The sequence below is a fragment of the Chlorocebus sabaeus genome, chromosome 25, assembly GCF_047675955.1.
Source record: "Chlorocebus sabaeus isolate Y175 chromosome 25, mChlSab1.0.hap1, whole genome shotgun sequence".
In the NCBI taxonomy this organism is placed as follows: domain Eukaryota; kingdom Metazoa; phylum Chordata; class Mammalia; order Primates; family Cercopithecidae; genus Chlorocebus; species Chlorocebus sabaeus.
The window spans coordinates 3,009,168-3,024,206 of NC_132928.1; the positions used below are offsets into that span (position 1 = coordinate 3,009,168).

General features: G+C 45.5%; 1 protein-coding gene across 1 annotated transcript in view; it reads right to left on the minus strand.

Annotated features, from left to right (window-relative positions):
* Positions 1-13,318, minus strand: part of STUM (stum, mechanosensory transduction mediator homolog) — a 75,881-nt gene extending 62,563 nt beyond the window's left edge. The window contains exon 1 of the mRNA XM_007988264.3: positions 8,733-13,318. Coding sequence (XP_007986455.1) covers positions 8,733-8,934 — 202 coding nt within the window. The 5' untranslated portion in view covers positions 8,935-13,318. The remainder of the gene's footprint in view (positions 1-8,732) is intronic.
* Between the last annotated feature and the right edge of the window lie 1,721 nt (positions 13,319-15,039).

A 15,039-nucleotide genomic window follows, 5' to 3' on the forward strand; every position in this document is an offset into this window, starting at 1 on the left:
TTATTCTGTTAATGTGATGTATCACATTTACTGATTTGCATATGTTGAACGGTTCTTGCATCCTAGGGATAAATCTTAATCATGGTGGATGATCCTTTTAATGCATTGTGGAATTTGGTTCACCAGTATTTTGTTGAAGATTTTTGCATCTATGTTCATTAGGAATATGGGCCTATAATTTTCTCTTCTTGGACATGTCAGAATGACTTTTATTAAAAAGATGAAAGATAATAAGTGTTGGTGAGGACGTGGCAAAAAGGGGAACCCTTGTACACTGTTGGTGAGAATGCGAATTATAGGACAATTATGGAAAATAGTATGGAGGTGCCTCTAAAAGCTAAAAATAGAGTGACCATATGACTCACAATCCTACTTCTGGGTATTTACCCAAAAAATTTGAAATGTGTTTATTCAAGAAATGTCTGCACCCCATGTTTACTATAGCACTACTCACAATATTTAAGTTATGGAATCAATCTAAGTGTCCATCAGCAGATGAACGGATAAAGAAAAGGGGCTATATATGCACAATAGAGTATTTTCAGCCTTAAAAAAGGGAAGTCTATCACTTGCAACAACATGAATGGAATTGACAAACATTGTGCTAAGTGAAATAAGTCAGGCACAGAAAAATACTGCATGTTCTCACATATATGTGGAATCTAAAAGAATCAAAGTCATAGAAGAAAAGAGTCGAATGGTAGTTGCCAGGGACTGAGGTGGGCGAAGGAAATGGGGAGATGATGGTCAAAAGGTACAAAATCACAGGAGAAGTATGACTTTTTTCCCTTTTTTGAGTTCTATTGCACAGTGCGGTAAATATAGTTAATAATAGAGTATCATACATTTCAAAGTTGCTAAGGGAGTAAACTTCAAATTTCTTACCACAAAATCTGTTAAGTATTTGAGATGATGGATACATTAACTAGCTTGATGTAATTATTCCACATTGTATTCATAAATTATAGCATCACTTTGTACCCCACAAATTTATATAATTAGAAATTGTCAATTTACAAATTTAAAAGCGCAAAGGGGATTTTGCTAATATTAATTGGTAACAATAACCTTTTCTGACCGTGGAGTGCTTTACAGTTAACGGGGCATAATGACTTTGTGAGATGCCCAAGTAGAGATTATTATTTTCATTTTATAAGTGAGAAAACTGAGGTTCAGAGAGGCTAAGTGACCTGCTCAAGGTTCCATGCTACTGAGGAGCCAGAATTAGGTCTGACGCCTCCTGGCTTCTAGTTGACCTCCCTTTTCATGATGCTTGTGACATCATGAACCTAATGTTGAACTGGAAATGGCATTTGATTTAGACCATCCAGGTCATTCTGTTCAGTCTGTTGCTCATCTCCCAGATGGCCAAGTTTGCCAGGAAAGCATTGCCTCACCACTGCAGACTGGATGAGATGGGCCCTAATGGCCCATCCTTTCCTCCATTAAAGCACACACTACTGTCTGTATTCATTAGCATCTGCCTTCCCGTTAGACTGTCAGCTCCTTGGCAGGGACCACATCTTCTTTGTCTTTGTGCCTCAGCTCTGATCATAGACCTGGCACACAGTAGGAGCATGTTAAGAGTGAAATGCTGCTGAAGGCACTCAGAAGCAAGCCCTCCTCTGCTTAGCAAGCTATCTAACCTTCATTGAAACACAAACTTCCACCGTATCATCTCTTAACTGACCACTCCCATGACAGCTGGGTCCCTTGCTATTTCTCAGAAGAAATTCAAATGCTGTTAATATATCCACTTGAAATTACCCTTGAAATGGGACAGGTCCAAATTGAGATGTGCTATGAGTGTAAAATGTACACCGGATTTGAAAACTTAGTATGCAAAAAAGAAAATACATCTTATGAATAATGTTTATATTGATTATATGTTGATAATATTTTTAATATATTAGGTTAAATGAAACATATTGTTAAAGTTAACTTCATCTATTCCTTTTTACTTTTTATGACATAGGTATGTACTAGAAAAATTTTAAATTCCCTATGTGACTTATATTATATTTCTATTGGAAAGTTCTGGCTTAGGTCCTTACAGGTCATAATAAAGACTCGAGCTTTTACTCTGAGTGACATGGGAGCCATTAGAAAGTTTTGAGCTCAAAAGTGACACAGTCTGACTCACTCATGTTTAAAAAGTAGCACTCTGGTTGCCATGTTGCGCACAGACTGTAAGGGACATGAGTACAGACAAGGAGACTATGTAGGAAGCTACTGCAATAATACAGAAGAACATGGAGGCTTGAACCAGAGAGTGGTAAAAAGTGGTGAGATACTGATCAGGCTTGGAAAGCAGACCAAGAGGACTTCCTAACAGATTGGGCATGGGGTTAAAAAAAAAAAAAAAAAGAGTTGAATCTCAGTTTTTGGCCAGAGCCACTGGGAGTCCTCCATTTGCTGAGATGGGGAAAGAGGAGGGAGAAGCAGGTCTGGGAAAGAAGACCAGGAGTTTGGTTTTGGATGTATTATGCCTAGGATGCCTTTTAGTTTCCAAGTGGAGACAATGAGAAGGCAGTTGGATATATAACTCGGGAGTTCAGGAAGAGGCCTGAGCTGGGGGTCAAAACTGGGGAGTCGTCATCACAAAAATGCAATTGAAAGCCCAGAGACTGGGCAAGATCACTGCGAGAGTGAATACAGGCAGAAAAGAGAAGATCAAGGTCAAGAAGACCAAGCGCCCTGGGGAGCCCTAAAGTTTAGAGGTTGTCAAGAGAGGCAAAGGAAATAGAGAAAGAGCCTTGAGGTAAAAAGAAAACTAGGAGGGAGTGGTGCTGTAGAAGCCAAGTAAAGAAAGCATTTCAGGAGGAGGTAGTGAACCCCTTTGGCCGGCACTGCTGATAGGTCCAGGAAGAGGAAGACAGAGAACCGGACACTGGATTTAGCAACCTGGAGGAGACTGGCAACCCTGATAAGTGCAGTGTAAGTGAGTGATGGAGGCAAAAACGTGGTTAAAGTGAGTTCACAAGAAAATGAGAGAGAAGGGATTGGAGACAACAAATACAGACAGTTCTTTCAGGGAATTTTGCTGTGAAAGGGAGAAAAGAAATGGGCACAGGTCAGAGAGGATATTGGATCAGGAGAGGCTATTTTTAAAAGGTAGACAAATTCAGCATGGATGTGTGCTGCTGGGAATGAGCCAATAGACAGAAAAATTGATGATGCCAGAAAGACTGGGAATTCTGATGCTTCCCCAGTCTCCAAAGAGTACACTTATATTGCTTTTTCATGTTTTATCAACTTTAGACATCACCTATCCACTTTCTGCTGTAATACGTACAAGCCAGCTTGCTTATATCACCCCTCATTGCACTTTTACTCTTGTTCCCACATTATTTCAGCAGATCACTATCATCTCACTGTCCCAACACATCAACTATTTCAGTTCATCTATTGGTCACCTTGGTGCCTTTTATTTCTTGGTCTATTAACTACAGACAGCATCTCTTGACTCCCATTTTGTATGATTAGGGTATTCATGCTTCTACCCTACCATCCGCTGTAAGTCAGTTTTGCATATGTCATTCCGGGGCCATAACAAGACCCACAACCACAAAATCTCAGCAACTCAGGCTTATTTCTGATTCACATGCCATGCCATGGCCTGCTTCTGATGTGTTGTTTATTCTGGGAACTAGCTGAAGGGCATCCCCCATCTGAGACCTGCTATTTTCATGAGAGAGGAAAAAGAACAATGGCAGAACCTCACACCGCCTCTTAACGTGTCTGTTCCGCATGGAATATGTCATTTCCACTCACATTCAATTGGCCAAAGCGAGTCACGTGGCCAAACCGGATTATCAGTGGACAGGGGAGGAAATATTCTCTTACAAGGGCAGGCAAGCCATATGGCATCAGGTGGGGGTGTGAAATCCTCTTTCAGGGAGAACAGTGAATAATTGGGAACAGCAATTTAATCTATCACAATTCCTCTTCTCTCTTCTTCTACTCTCCAATTTCTTTTATATTGTCAAGCCAGAAACTCTTTACATACTTCTTTATAGCTATTCTTAAGTAGTCTTCAGTGCTTTGTTGTTGATTTTAGAAGTTGAAAGTCACTAAGCAGCATTTACATTATGACTAAGCAAATATTCTTTACTGTAGAGCCAAAGAGTTCATATCATGCACCACTGTTTCAATGACAGACCCTATGTGCTTAGAGCCTTTCTTACATTCCACCACATGCTCAAAATCAGGCCACATTTTGGACTGCTTCATATTCGGGCTATCCCTTTCATAAGAAATATTTTGTTTTTCCAGAAGTTTCCAATTATGTTTCTTTTTTCTTGTTGATAGAAGAAAATTTGCCTTCTACATCATATCCCTAATATCCTCCAAATTTCTTCCCACTCCATTTATTGTTTGGACTCTTTTTTTCCTTTTGAAGCCTGCTGTCCTTCTGACCTGATTGGGCAAACTGCCTCATTTTTGAATCTTAATGCTTTTGCATGGCTCTTTGTCTTTACTGCAATTACTAATTGCCTTCTGTTTTGTTTGGGTGATTTTTTTGGCTTGATTTCTGCTTTTCATTACAAACTTAATTTTTTGCAGTGTCCTAATAATACTCTCTACTCTCTGGAATGTCCTTCTCTCAAGGCACCTTCAGAGACCTCTTTCCTTCCACTCTAATGAAAAGTAACTACTCTCTGGTTCTGCTGAATAATTTCATCCTGGGGTTGCTTTTCATGGCTACTCTGTATAGGATCCTCTGTTTCCTGAATCTCATATCTCCTTTCTCGGTTTACTCCCTTACTTTGTTGAAAAACCTCTTCAGGAACTTCCTTCAAAAGGTTTAGTAGGCTGTAAACTTCCTTGGTCCTTGCATCCTCAAGCCTACTTCCCTTTCATATTGAATAAAGGCTTTGGACCAGATGTTCTCTAATGCCTATTTCAGGAGTATAATTCTAGTCTATATGTATTTGTGGATAACATACTCTTTCAAGAAGACATTTAAAACAGTTGCTGCTCCCAAGGAATTTAAGATCTACTTAGATAGACAAAGAATAAAGTCTCAAGACAGCAACAAAAAATCTATGATACAAAAGATGCTGGGAGGTGGGACATGATTAATCATCAGTTTGAGACTTGGGTCTAGAGGAAACAGAGAGAGAAGCAGCAGAGCCAGCCTGTGGTGCTCTTATTTAGCAAGCAAGACTTTAGCAGCATCAAAGGTAGGCAGTGTGTTAGGAATAGATTGTTCCTATCTGATGTCCTGAGTCCAGTGGAGTGGTTAAAGGTCAATGAAGGTCATTCTCCCTTTGACTTTCCCTGTCACTGAGATACCAACATTTTCGTTTCACCAAATCAAGACAGATAAAATTTTTAAATACAAAAGTATAACGATACCCTTGACCACTAGACAAACTCTCTGGCCATTTGGGGGCATAACAATGAACTTTCATTACAAGTATGAATAATCGTGTATATACTTATAAACACCCTAATTGTTGGAACATGAAAGTACCAACGGTGGTCTTTATTAGTAGAGTTTCACTGAGTAGGACTAAAGGTGACTCTCTTTACTAATGTCCATTTGTAAAAATTGTTTTTCATTGTTCCAGTGAGGAGTTGGAGTGATTATAAATCACTTCTCCTTTCCAGCCACTCCCTAAGAGAGGGCACATCCCACTTATGATATGAGTATTATCCCGAGAGCACTGTTGCTTGGGTGGAGAAGGCACTGGGGAATTTTAAGGATGGGGCTTCTCCGTGGCAGGTCCTGAAGACTGAATGGACATGAGACACCTACATCAGAGGGAAAAAAAATAAACAAGCCTTCATTCAGCAAAGACGGCCCTCTCATCCAATCTGCAATCAAAGAAAGTACTTGCAGGGAAGGAAGTTTCCAGAAAAAAAGAAGAGATCTTTGGGCCAGTGGTCTCAGCAATTTCCAGAATGGGAGTTTAGTGTGATGGCAAGTGCTTAGGCCATGTGATAGATTTTCTCAGCAAGGTCTAACCTAACACTACTCCCTCAGGGAGGCTTTCTCTGAGCCCCCTTCCTTCACACCCAGGAAGAATTAATTTCTGCTACAACACTCTGTTCCTGCTGCCATCCTAGCACTTACCAAATTCAGACAAAGTTGGCATCAATTTTCCTCAACAGTCTATGACATCCTGACTGATTTATTCATCATCACAACCCCAGTCAATGCCTGGCATGTGGTAGGTGCCTGTGTTGGTCAAATGAATGAGTGAATTGAAAGAAGCTGCATTTCATCAAAGGGCAGAATCAGCCATGAATATTCAGTTGTCCCAGGAGCTTCAGACTAGCCAGGAGGCCTTGGAGAAGTGGATCTGGGCCAAGTGGTGGATTTCCAAGAGCTGGGGCCATTTAAACCATTCCTGGGAGAGGAGAGCAATAAAACCACCTGCAAGATTGGTCTGAGCTGCTTTGTTGCCTGGGACTCCACTGCAGGTGGAGAGGGGAGCAGAGAGATCAAAAGCACTCAAGCAGCCTTTGCTTCTGAGTAGTCCAGAGGGCAGTGCTGCCCCTGCCGCAGCGACCCCTACCCAGAGATGGGACCAGTGCTCAGCTCTGCAGAAAAGCAAGACGGACCCACCATCCCCGGAGAGCTTCCTATGCACAAGACACTGGGCTTTAGGTAATCACGTTTCATCCTCTCAGTAACGCCAAGAGATAGGTGTGCCTGACTTACAGATGAGAACCACCATTAAGGATCATTCTGTGTGGAGAGGAGCTGGAGCCTGTGCACCCAGGAAACTGTACAATAGCAACCAAAGCAAAATGAAAAACAAACAAACAAAAATCCAGGATTATGTCACTGAAAATTCAGAAATCTGTGCACCTGTTTTATTACTTTTGTGGTTTGCATGTCTTCCCTTTATTTTCTCCTGGTTTCTTATAATGGTTTGTTTTGTTTGTTTGTTTGTTTCACAAAAATCCCATAGGATTCTGATCTCACAAAGGGAAAAGCTGGATCCCCAGGGCAAAGAGTCAGGGGTCAGCAGAATGGACAATGCCCTGCAGCCGATGCTGTCAATGCAGCAGGGCTAAGGCTAGGAAAGGCACGTAGTGAGGGGAGACACAGGAGGGCACACATAGGTGCATGGGTGGGCAGCTGCTGTCTCTTGGGGCTGGTCTCCCACAAGGTGGTTTCCTCGTGCAGCAGTGACTTGGTGCAGCCCCTCGCACCTGGCACCAATGCATTTGTTTCCTCAAAAGATCATAGGGTGGCATTTACCTCACCACTTAAAAAAAAAAAAAAAAAAAGGTGAATCAAAATGCATGCTGGCTCAGGAGGATCTTCATATCCGCCAGAGGGAGGGGCAGGCAGTCTCTTTTTACTCCAGCAGGTGGGAATTTCTGATAAAACTAAATTAACATCAGCTTGCCTCCTTGCAGTATCTAAATGTGCAAAGAGAGCTGATCTGATGACACCAGCCAGGGGGACAGGCTGCTGGAAGCATCCCAGGAGACAGAAGCCCAACTAAAGACCACCTAACTTACTGCTCAGATAGGCTGCTCTGGCGGAGCAGCCCTTTGGGGTAGAAAGACAAGTAAGCTCGAAGGGGAAAGTGAACGGGTCCTGCGTGGGTGGCTGTGGCCTTGGCTATCACGGCAGCAGAGGCCCCTGCTGAGCAGGCTAAGAGCGAGCAGACCGTGAGAAAGGCCAAAGTCAAACTGAAAAACCCTTCCAGCTGGCCTCTGCTGTTGGGAACTTGGAGCCATACGCTGGCAACGGGCTCGGCGACAGGGGCACGCTTTCTCCCGGAGAGGGCACTAGGGCGCCTACCTCTTCGGGCGGGCATGGGAGAGAGGGGGGCACCTCCCAGCACGCAGGAGTAGCCAGTGCCAAGCTGGAGGAGGGGAAGGGCGTGCAGGCAGAGACTTGGGGGTGGAGTTAAGGGAGGGAGGGTCAGGAAAACTTCTCATTCCCTGCCTCCGTTCACCCTCCCGCATCATCTCTGTAAGGGGCCTCCGCTTTAAAACATGGGACATAGATGCCACCAGAACCCCTGCCGGCTGCCAGAGTCCTGCACAGAATTACATCGGCGCACTCTCTACTTCTCAGGAACGGAAGGGATCCGGGGGAGCTATGGGTTCATCTCTGGCCACGTGCATCCAAACTAATAAAATCATCCCCCATCCCCCTGGAGCCGTGCGGGGTGCTCGCGGAAGTGCAGGCACCCCTGAATGAGGCGAGGAGACTCTGGCTAGAGTTCTCGTCCCCACACGGTCCGCATCCCGCGAATCAGAGGGGTCTGCGGGTGTCTCTAGCCCGGTTTGTCCCCTTTCCCCTGCTCAGCTGACTTCGACGCCCGGGAGTTTGATCCTTGCCACCGAAGCCCAAGATCTCCTTCTGCCTCAACCCCACACCTTTCGGAGAAATGGGCTCGCGGACCGATGCGCGCGACGGAGAGGAGCGGCAATCGGGACGCCCGGACTGGAGCCCTCCTCCGAAGCCGGCAGAGCCATTCCGGCCGCCGCCTCGGGCTCCAACATTGGCCGCAAAGTTTCCGCTCTTTGGGGCCCCGCCTGCGGGTCGGAGACCCCAGAGCAGCCTCTCCCCTCTAGGGTGCCCACTCCACGAGCTTCTGCCATCTGCCAGGGGACGCCGGGAGCCGGCGGGCGCGCGTGGTCGCAGCACTGGAGCGCGCAGCATCTCCAGGAGGTCTCTGGCAGCGCCCGTCTCTCCCCCTACGCCCTCCCGCTGCGGGGTCGAGGTCGCAAGGGTCGCGACCGCCGTGTCTTACCCAGTCCCGGCACGAAAGTGTTGAGGAAGAGGCAGATGACGGCTACGGGGAAGGGCATGTAGGGGATGGCGGCGCGCAGGGGACCCTTCTTCTCGCGGACCTGCACCACTACTCCACTGGACGAGGACGCCCCCCGGGGGTCCGCCGCCGCCACCGCTGCCGCCGCCGCCGCCGTCTCGGCGTCTTTGTGCGAGGGCTCCATGGTCGGGTGTGCTCTCAAGCAGCCGGGCAGCACGGCCGGAGCTGGCGCCCAGCGCACGGGAGCAGGAAACGGCCGGCTGCGGCTCCGGGCTCAGCGCCGAGCTCAGGCGGCCGCAGTGCTCCGTGCGCCGCGCGGCTCGCGGAGACTCCCGCCCTCCGGCGTCCCCACACGCCCGGTGGAGGGGCGGGGAGGGCGGCGCGACACCCTGTGACAGCGCTCTGACGCCCCTCCTCGCCAGGCCCCTTCCCCGTCCCCTCCCCCCAACCAAAACCACCACTCACAAGGAATGGAAAATCAGGGCGAAGGGAAGGCAGTGGAAGAGAACCGCAAGGGGAGCTGGTTGCCCAGGTGCTGGAAGGGGTGGACACACCTCGCCCTCCAGACAGGTGAACGGGGAACCTTGACCACGAAGCCCTGCGAACTGGGAGTGTGTGCTTGGCTGACGCTGTCGGGAAAGCCTCAAGGCGGAGTCCCCTAATCTAGAGCATGCCTTTGGCCAGGGGCATGGGGACAAGGGATCGCGCGGCGCCTGACACCTAGTCGGCCTTCAGTGCGTTGTGATTTAAATGATTTTGTTTGGGGTGAGCGCAGTGGCTCCCACCTGTATTCCCAGCACTGTGGGAAGCCAAGGTGGGAGAATTGTTTGTGCCCAGGAGTTCAAAACCAGCCTGGGCAACGTAGCGAGACCCCCCCAGCTCTATTTTGTTTAAAAATTTTTTCACTTAAAAAAAAAAAATGAGTGAATTTGTTTCAAGTGTCAGAGAAAAAGCAATCCTGGGATCGGATCGATAATAGAGGAAACAGATTTTCAAACACCAGGCCAGGTCTCCGCAAGACTGGTTAAAAATGGGACACTTCCCTACACACACGCACCAAAAGCAGAAAGAAATGCGCCTGTTGCAGGCATGTTGGGAAGCGTTCACCATTCCCTGAACCATGCTGGAGGAAACCTGGGCCTTTTGTGAACCCGACGTGGTGATTAAAGAGCCAGTGAGGACACAGCGCCGTCTGGCGTTAATAATGGGGCAGCTGGTAGAAGCAACAGCCGGCAGCTTGAGGTCCTGTATTGAATTCGATTTTCTGAATAAGGCTGCCTTTGCCTCCGCACCTGGGAAAAGTAAACGGATGAAAGTTACCGCCTGTAACGTTAGGGAGGGGTTCAAAGCTTCAGAATTATCCAGACAACCAGCATATCGTCTGAATAATTGGAAGGGTGCAATATCCTCCCTTCAGGAATAATAGTGATCGACTCTATTATTATAAACAACCCAGGGTCTCAGAAGAGCCTAAAAGAACAAGGGTTATTGTATAAGTCTCTGAATAAAATAATTTTAAAAGCAAATGACCAGGGGTTAGTGATGATACTGGTGGACACACACATGCATGTGTACACAGACACAGACACATACACACACACACACACACGAGTCATTAGTTTAGGTTTGGCAGTCAGAAGAACAGGGTTAAATTTTTAGTCTTTGTTCAGTCACTAATTACCTGTATGGCTTAGAAGAACTCGCTTAGCCTTTTCCGGCCTGGAGTTACTGTGTTTATTAAAATCAAAGCAAGATTCCATTTAATACACACTTATTGAAGGCCTAGTAAGAGTCAGATTCCAGGGAGAGAGAAATGAGTAAAATCCAGTCTCTGCCTTCAAGAATCTAAGAAATGAGCCGAGAGATATTAACAACTACAAAGACAGACACAGAGACAGTGAGGAATGTTGCAGCTAGGATGTGTCGGAGGTGCTGCGACAACATGGACCTATCTGTGAAGCCAGCTAGCGTGGGGGAGGCCTCAGGGAGGTGTCCCAAAGAAGGCGATACTCAAAGGGACTTGAGCAATGACTACAGTTAACTAATCGCAGATTTGTTTTATTTTCAACAAACACTTATTTATCCAAGCACTCTCTGCCAGGCATCATTCTAAACCCTTTACACATTTTAACTCTTTTAATCCTTACCATAACTGTACAAAGTATTATTTATTACTCCATTTTACAGATGGGGAAATTGAAGCACAGAGAAGTTAAACTAATCCGTGGTAGAGCTGGCAGCTGAATGCAGGCAATCTGGCTCCAGAATCAATTCTATATAACCATTATTTTATTCAGAGACCTAGAAAATAACCCACATTCTGTGAATATTCTTTTGCAGAGCACTTGAACTGTCTTAGGGCCAATCATTCCTCCTGAAGAAAAAGGATTTCAGGGAAGTCAGTGGATTTGCATCCCCTAGTTTTCCAGATTATTTGCTGAATATCTTGGATGTCAGGAAGACATCCAGGCAGAGCAACAAAATGTACAAAGGCATGGGAGCCCAGGGAAGTAGGGATGATTCCAGGAATTGCAGTGTGGCTGGCACTAGGGCTTGTGTGGGCAGAGACAGGAGATGGATCTGGTGGGGTGGCCAGGCATCTAGTACTGAATGGCAAAGGAATTTGGACTTCATCTCGGTGGTGGTGACGCAGAATCACTAAAACATTTTAAGCAGGGTTGTGGCATAAGTGTTTCAGTTACTATCACTGTGTCACAAATTACCCCCAAGTTTAGCAGCTTAACACAACCATTTTTTTCTGATCACAAATTCTGTGGTCAGGAGCTTGGACAGAGCACATTGAGATAATTCTTCTTTGCTCCTTGTATCTGGAGCCTCAGCTCGGGAGATTGGAATGGCTGAGAGTTGGAACAGCTGGGGCTAGAGGACCCACTTCTGAGAAGATTCTCAGGAATATCAGCCTGCCTGGACTGGGGTAACTTGAAAGCTGGGTCAACTAGGATGGGTCAGCAAAGCACCTACGCATGGCCTCCCCATGTGACTTGGACTTTTCACAATATGACAGCTGGCTTCTGAGAGGGAACTTCCTGAGAGGAGTCCCTCAGAGAATGAACATTGCAGGACCGGTGGAAGCTGCGTGGACTTTTCTGCCCTAACTTTGGAAGTCACACAGTGTCACTTCTGCAGGGCTTTACTGGTCAATGCAGTCACAAGCCTGCCCAGATTTCATGGTAGACACCCTGCCTCTCAATGGAGGGGTGTCAAATACTTGGGCCTAGGCTTTTAAACCACCACCATTATGAGATATATTTGTTCACAGTGTGGAAGATGGGCTGGAGGGGATAAAATCAGATCACATGCTTATGTAGAGGCTGAGGGGGAGGAGGACTCTTCCTGATTGAAAAGGACTGAGAATGGGGGAGGGACAGTTCCCAAATGAAAACTGGGTAGTATAGCAGACAAGGAGGAAATGAGTTTGAAGGGTCTGAACACGTCCGAGAGGTAGCGGGCACTCATTGATTAAATGACCAGCATAGATAATTGTCTTGATAAAAGTTGGATATTGAGTCAAATTGAGAATCAAGAAAGCAATTGGGGCTGCAGATTTGGGAGCCATCAGCATACGAATGGTAGTTACAGGAGTTCAAGACCAGCCTGGGCAACATGGCAAAACTTCATCTGTACAAAAAATACAAAAATTAGCTTGGCATGGTGGTGCACACTTCTAGTCTCAGCTACTCAGGAGGCTGAGGTGGGAGGATCACCTGAACCTGGGGAGGTCGAAGCTGCAGTGAGCCGTGTCACACCACTGCACTTCAGCCTAGGCGACAGAGTACGACTCTGTCTCAAAATAAAAAGTTATAGAATTTCTGTAATTAAGCAGAAAGGAAGAAGGAGGGAAACAAGGTTTACATGGAGAAACACTAACAGTGTTTCATGGAAGCCAAAACAGGAAGATTTTAAGAAGGATGCAGTCAGCAGTGTCAAATTCACTGAAGGGTAAAGTAAAATCCCAAAAGTGCCCTTAAGATTTGGCAGTTAGGAGATTTAACTATCTGGGATCCCAGCTAAAATGTCTCACATGCTATGTATCTATTTTCAAGGAATGTGTCCATTTCGTGGAAGTTATGGAATTTGTTGGCATAAAACTTTTCCTACTTTCCTCTTATCTTTTTAATGTCTGTCAAAGCTGTAATGATGTCTCCTCTTTCATTTCTGATATTGTTCATTTGTACATTCCTTTTTTCCTCACTGCTCTTGCAAGAGGTTTATACAGCATCTACTTGACGTTGTGATTGCAGCTGATGTTTGTAGGGAAGTTGAAGATCTAAGGTATTTCAGGGAAGAAGAGGCTTCCAAATAAAAGTTAAAACCTTAAATGATCATCTCAAAAACGCAGACACAAACGCAACAGGGGAAATAGACCAAACAGTTCATTACACTAGCCAAATAATACATCTGGGCCAAGCATTGGGTCATGAAGATAAAAATATATTTCTTAGCCTTGTTCTGTCATCAGATGAATAAAGTACATCAAGTTTTGGACTTTTTTTAGCTAAAATAAAAATTTGCTGAACTCAACTTCCAAACTGCATGAGGAATTCATATTCTAACCAGGTGCCTCCTTTTTCGCAAAGATTGGTATCATAGCATCAGCTATGGAAAGACAAACTTTGTTTGAAGCTCTGAGCTTTTGAAAAAGTTTTTTTAACCTCTGAGCTTCAGTCTTCAAAATTGCAAATAATACCTAGCTCATTTGTGTATAAGAAGATTAAGTGAGATAATATGTATAAGGCACTCAATAAGTAAATAGCAACTGAATCAAAAGCTTTTTCATGCCAAGTGATGGAACACAACTCAAATTTAGTTTATGGGGAAAAAAGGATGGATGTAATGGCTTTTTAATGTATCAGCTTGGCTAGGCTCAACTCTAGCCCACAGAATTCCCTTTCTAGTTAGTTTCCATTTATGTTGGACCAATGGGAATATTCTTGCTCAAGAGTTGGAAGACAGAAAGGAGGCAGCAGCCATTTTATAATATTCACACACCTTCCCTGAGGCATCTAATCAAATGCAAATCTGGGTGTTTCAGTGAAGGAATTCTGCAGATGTGTTTTAAAGCTCCCAGTCAGGTTGGGTGAGGTGGCTCACATCTGTAATCCTAGTACTTTGGGAGGCTGAAGCGGGTGGATTGCTTGAGCTCATGAGTTTGAGACCAGCCTGGGCAACATGGCAAAATCCCATCTCTTCCAAAAATACAAAAAATTAGCTGGTTGTGGTGGCATGTACCTGTAGTCCCAGTTACTTGGGAGGTTGAAGCGAGAGGGTGGTTTGAGCTCAGGAGGCAGAGGTTGCAGTGAGCTGAGATCATACCACTGCTCCCCAGCCTGGGTGATAGAGCCAGACCTTGTCTCAAAACAATGAATAAATAAAACAAAGTTCCCAATCAGTTGACTTTAAGTTAATCAATGGAACCTGGGCAACATGGCAAGACCTGATCTCTACCAAAAAAAAATTTTTTTTATTAGCTGAGTGTGGTAGCACATGCCTGTAGTCTCAGCTACTCAGGAGGCTGAGGCAAGAGGATCACTTGAGTTCAGGAAATGGAGGCTGCAATGAGCCATGATTGTGGCACTGCACTCCAGCCTGGGCAACAGAGCATGATCCTGTCTCAAAAAGAAAAAAAAGACTCCGTCTCAAAACAAAACAAAAAAAGTTAATTAATGGGAGATTATCATGGGTGGGCCTGATTTAAGCTCCTTAAAAATGGGCCTTCTCCGAGGGAGATCCTCCAAGTAGCTGCTGGGTCAACAATTGCTCTCCTTTCTCCTTAGAACTTTTTTCCTGACTGCAGCTGAAGGACATCATCAAGCTTCAGCTCTTGCCACGGGCTTCCAGCCTATTTGTGACCTTCCCTTGTGGCTGCCTGCTGTAGTGGAAAAGTTAAATATTAAATTTGAACTCAATTGAACGTGGACACAAACAATGGTCACTAAGCCCCAGAACAGATTGCATGAGCCTCTTGAGGCATTCATTCATCTAGCAATGTTTTGGAGAAACCTGCTCCTATACATTAGTTATTGAAAAATAACAGACAATCGCAAAAACAAGTTGACCTTTTTGTGTTCCTTGAGCCCAGTCACAAAGGGCCCTCACGATTGGGCCTCACGCCAAACAAAAGAGCTAGGGTCCCAGGTGGCGCTGAAGCTCCGTGAGACCTCTCCTCGTCTGTGCACGGACCGGTGGCCCACTCTGGAGCCCAGGCTGTTGCTTCCTGGTCTAGTGATCCTTCCTCCATAATCTGGTGAGTGTAAATATACACACACAC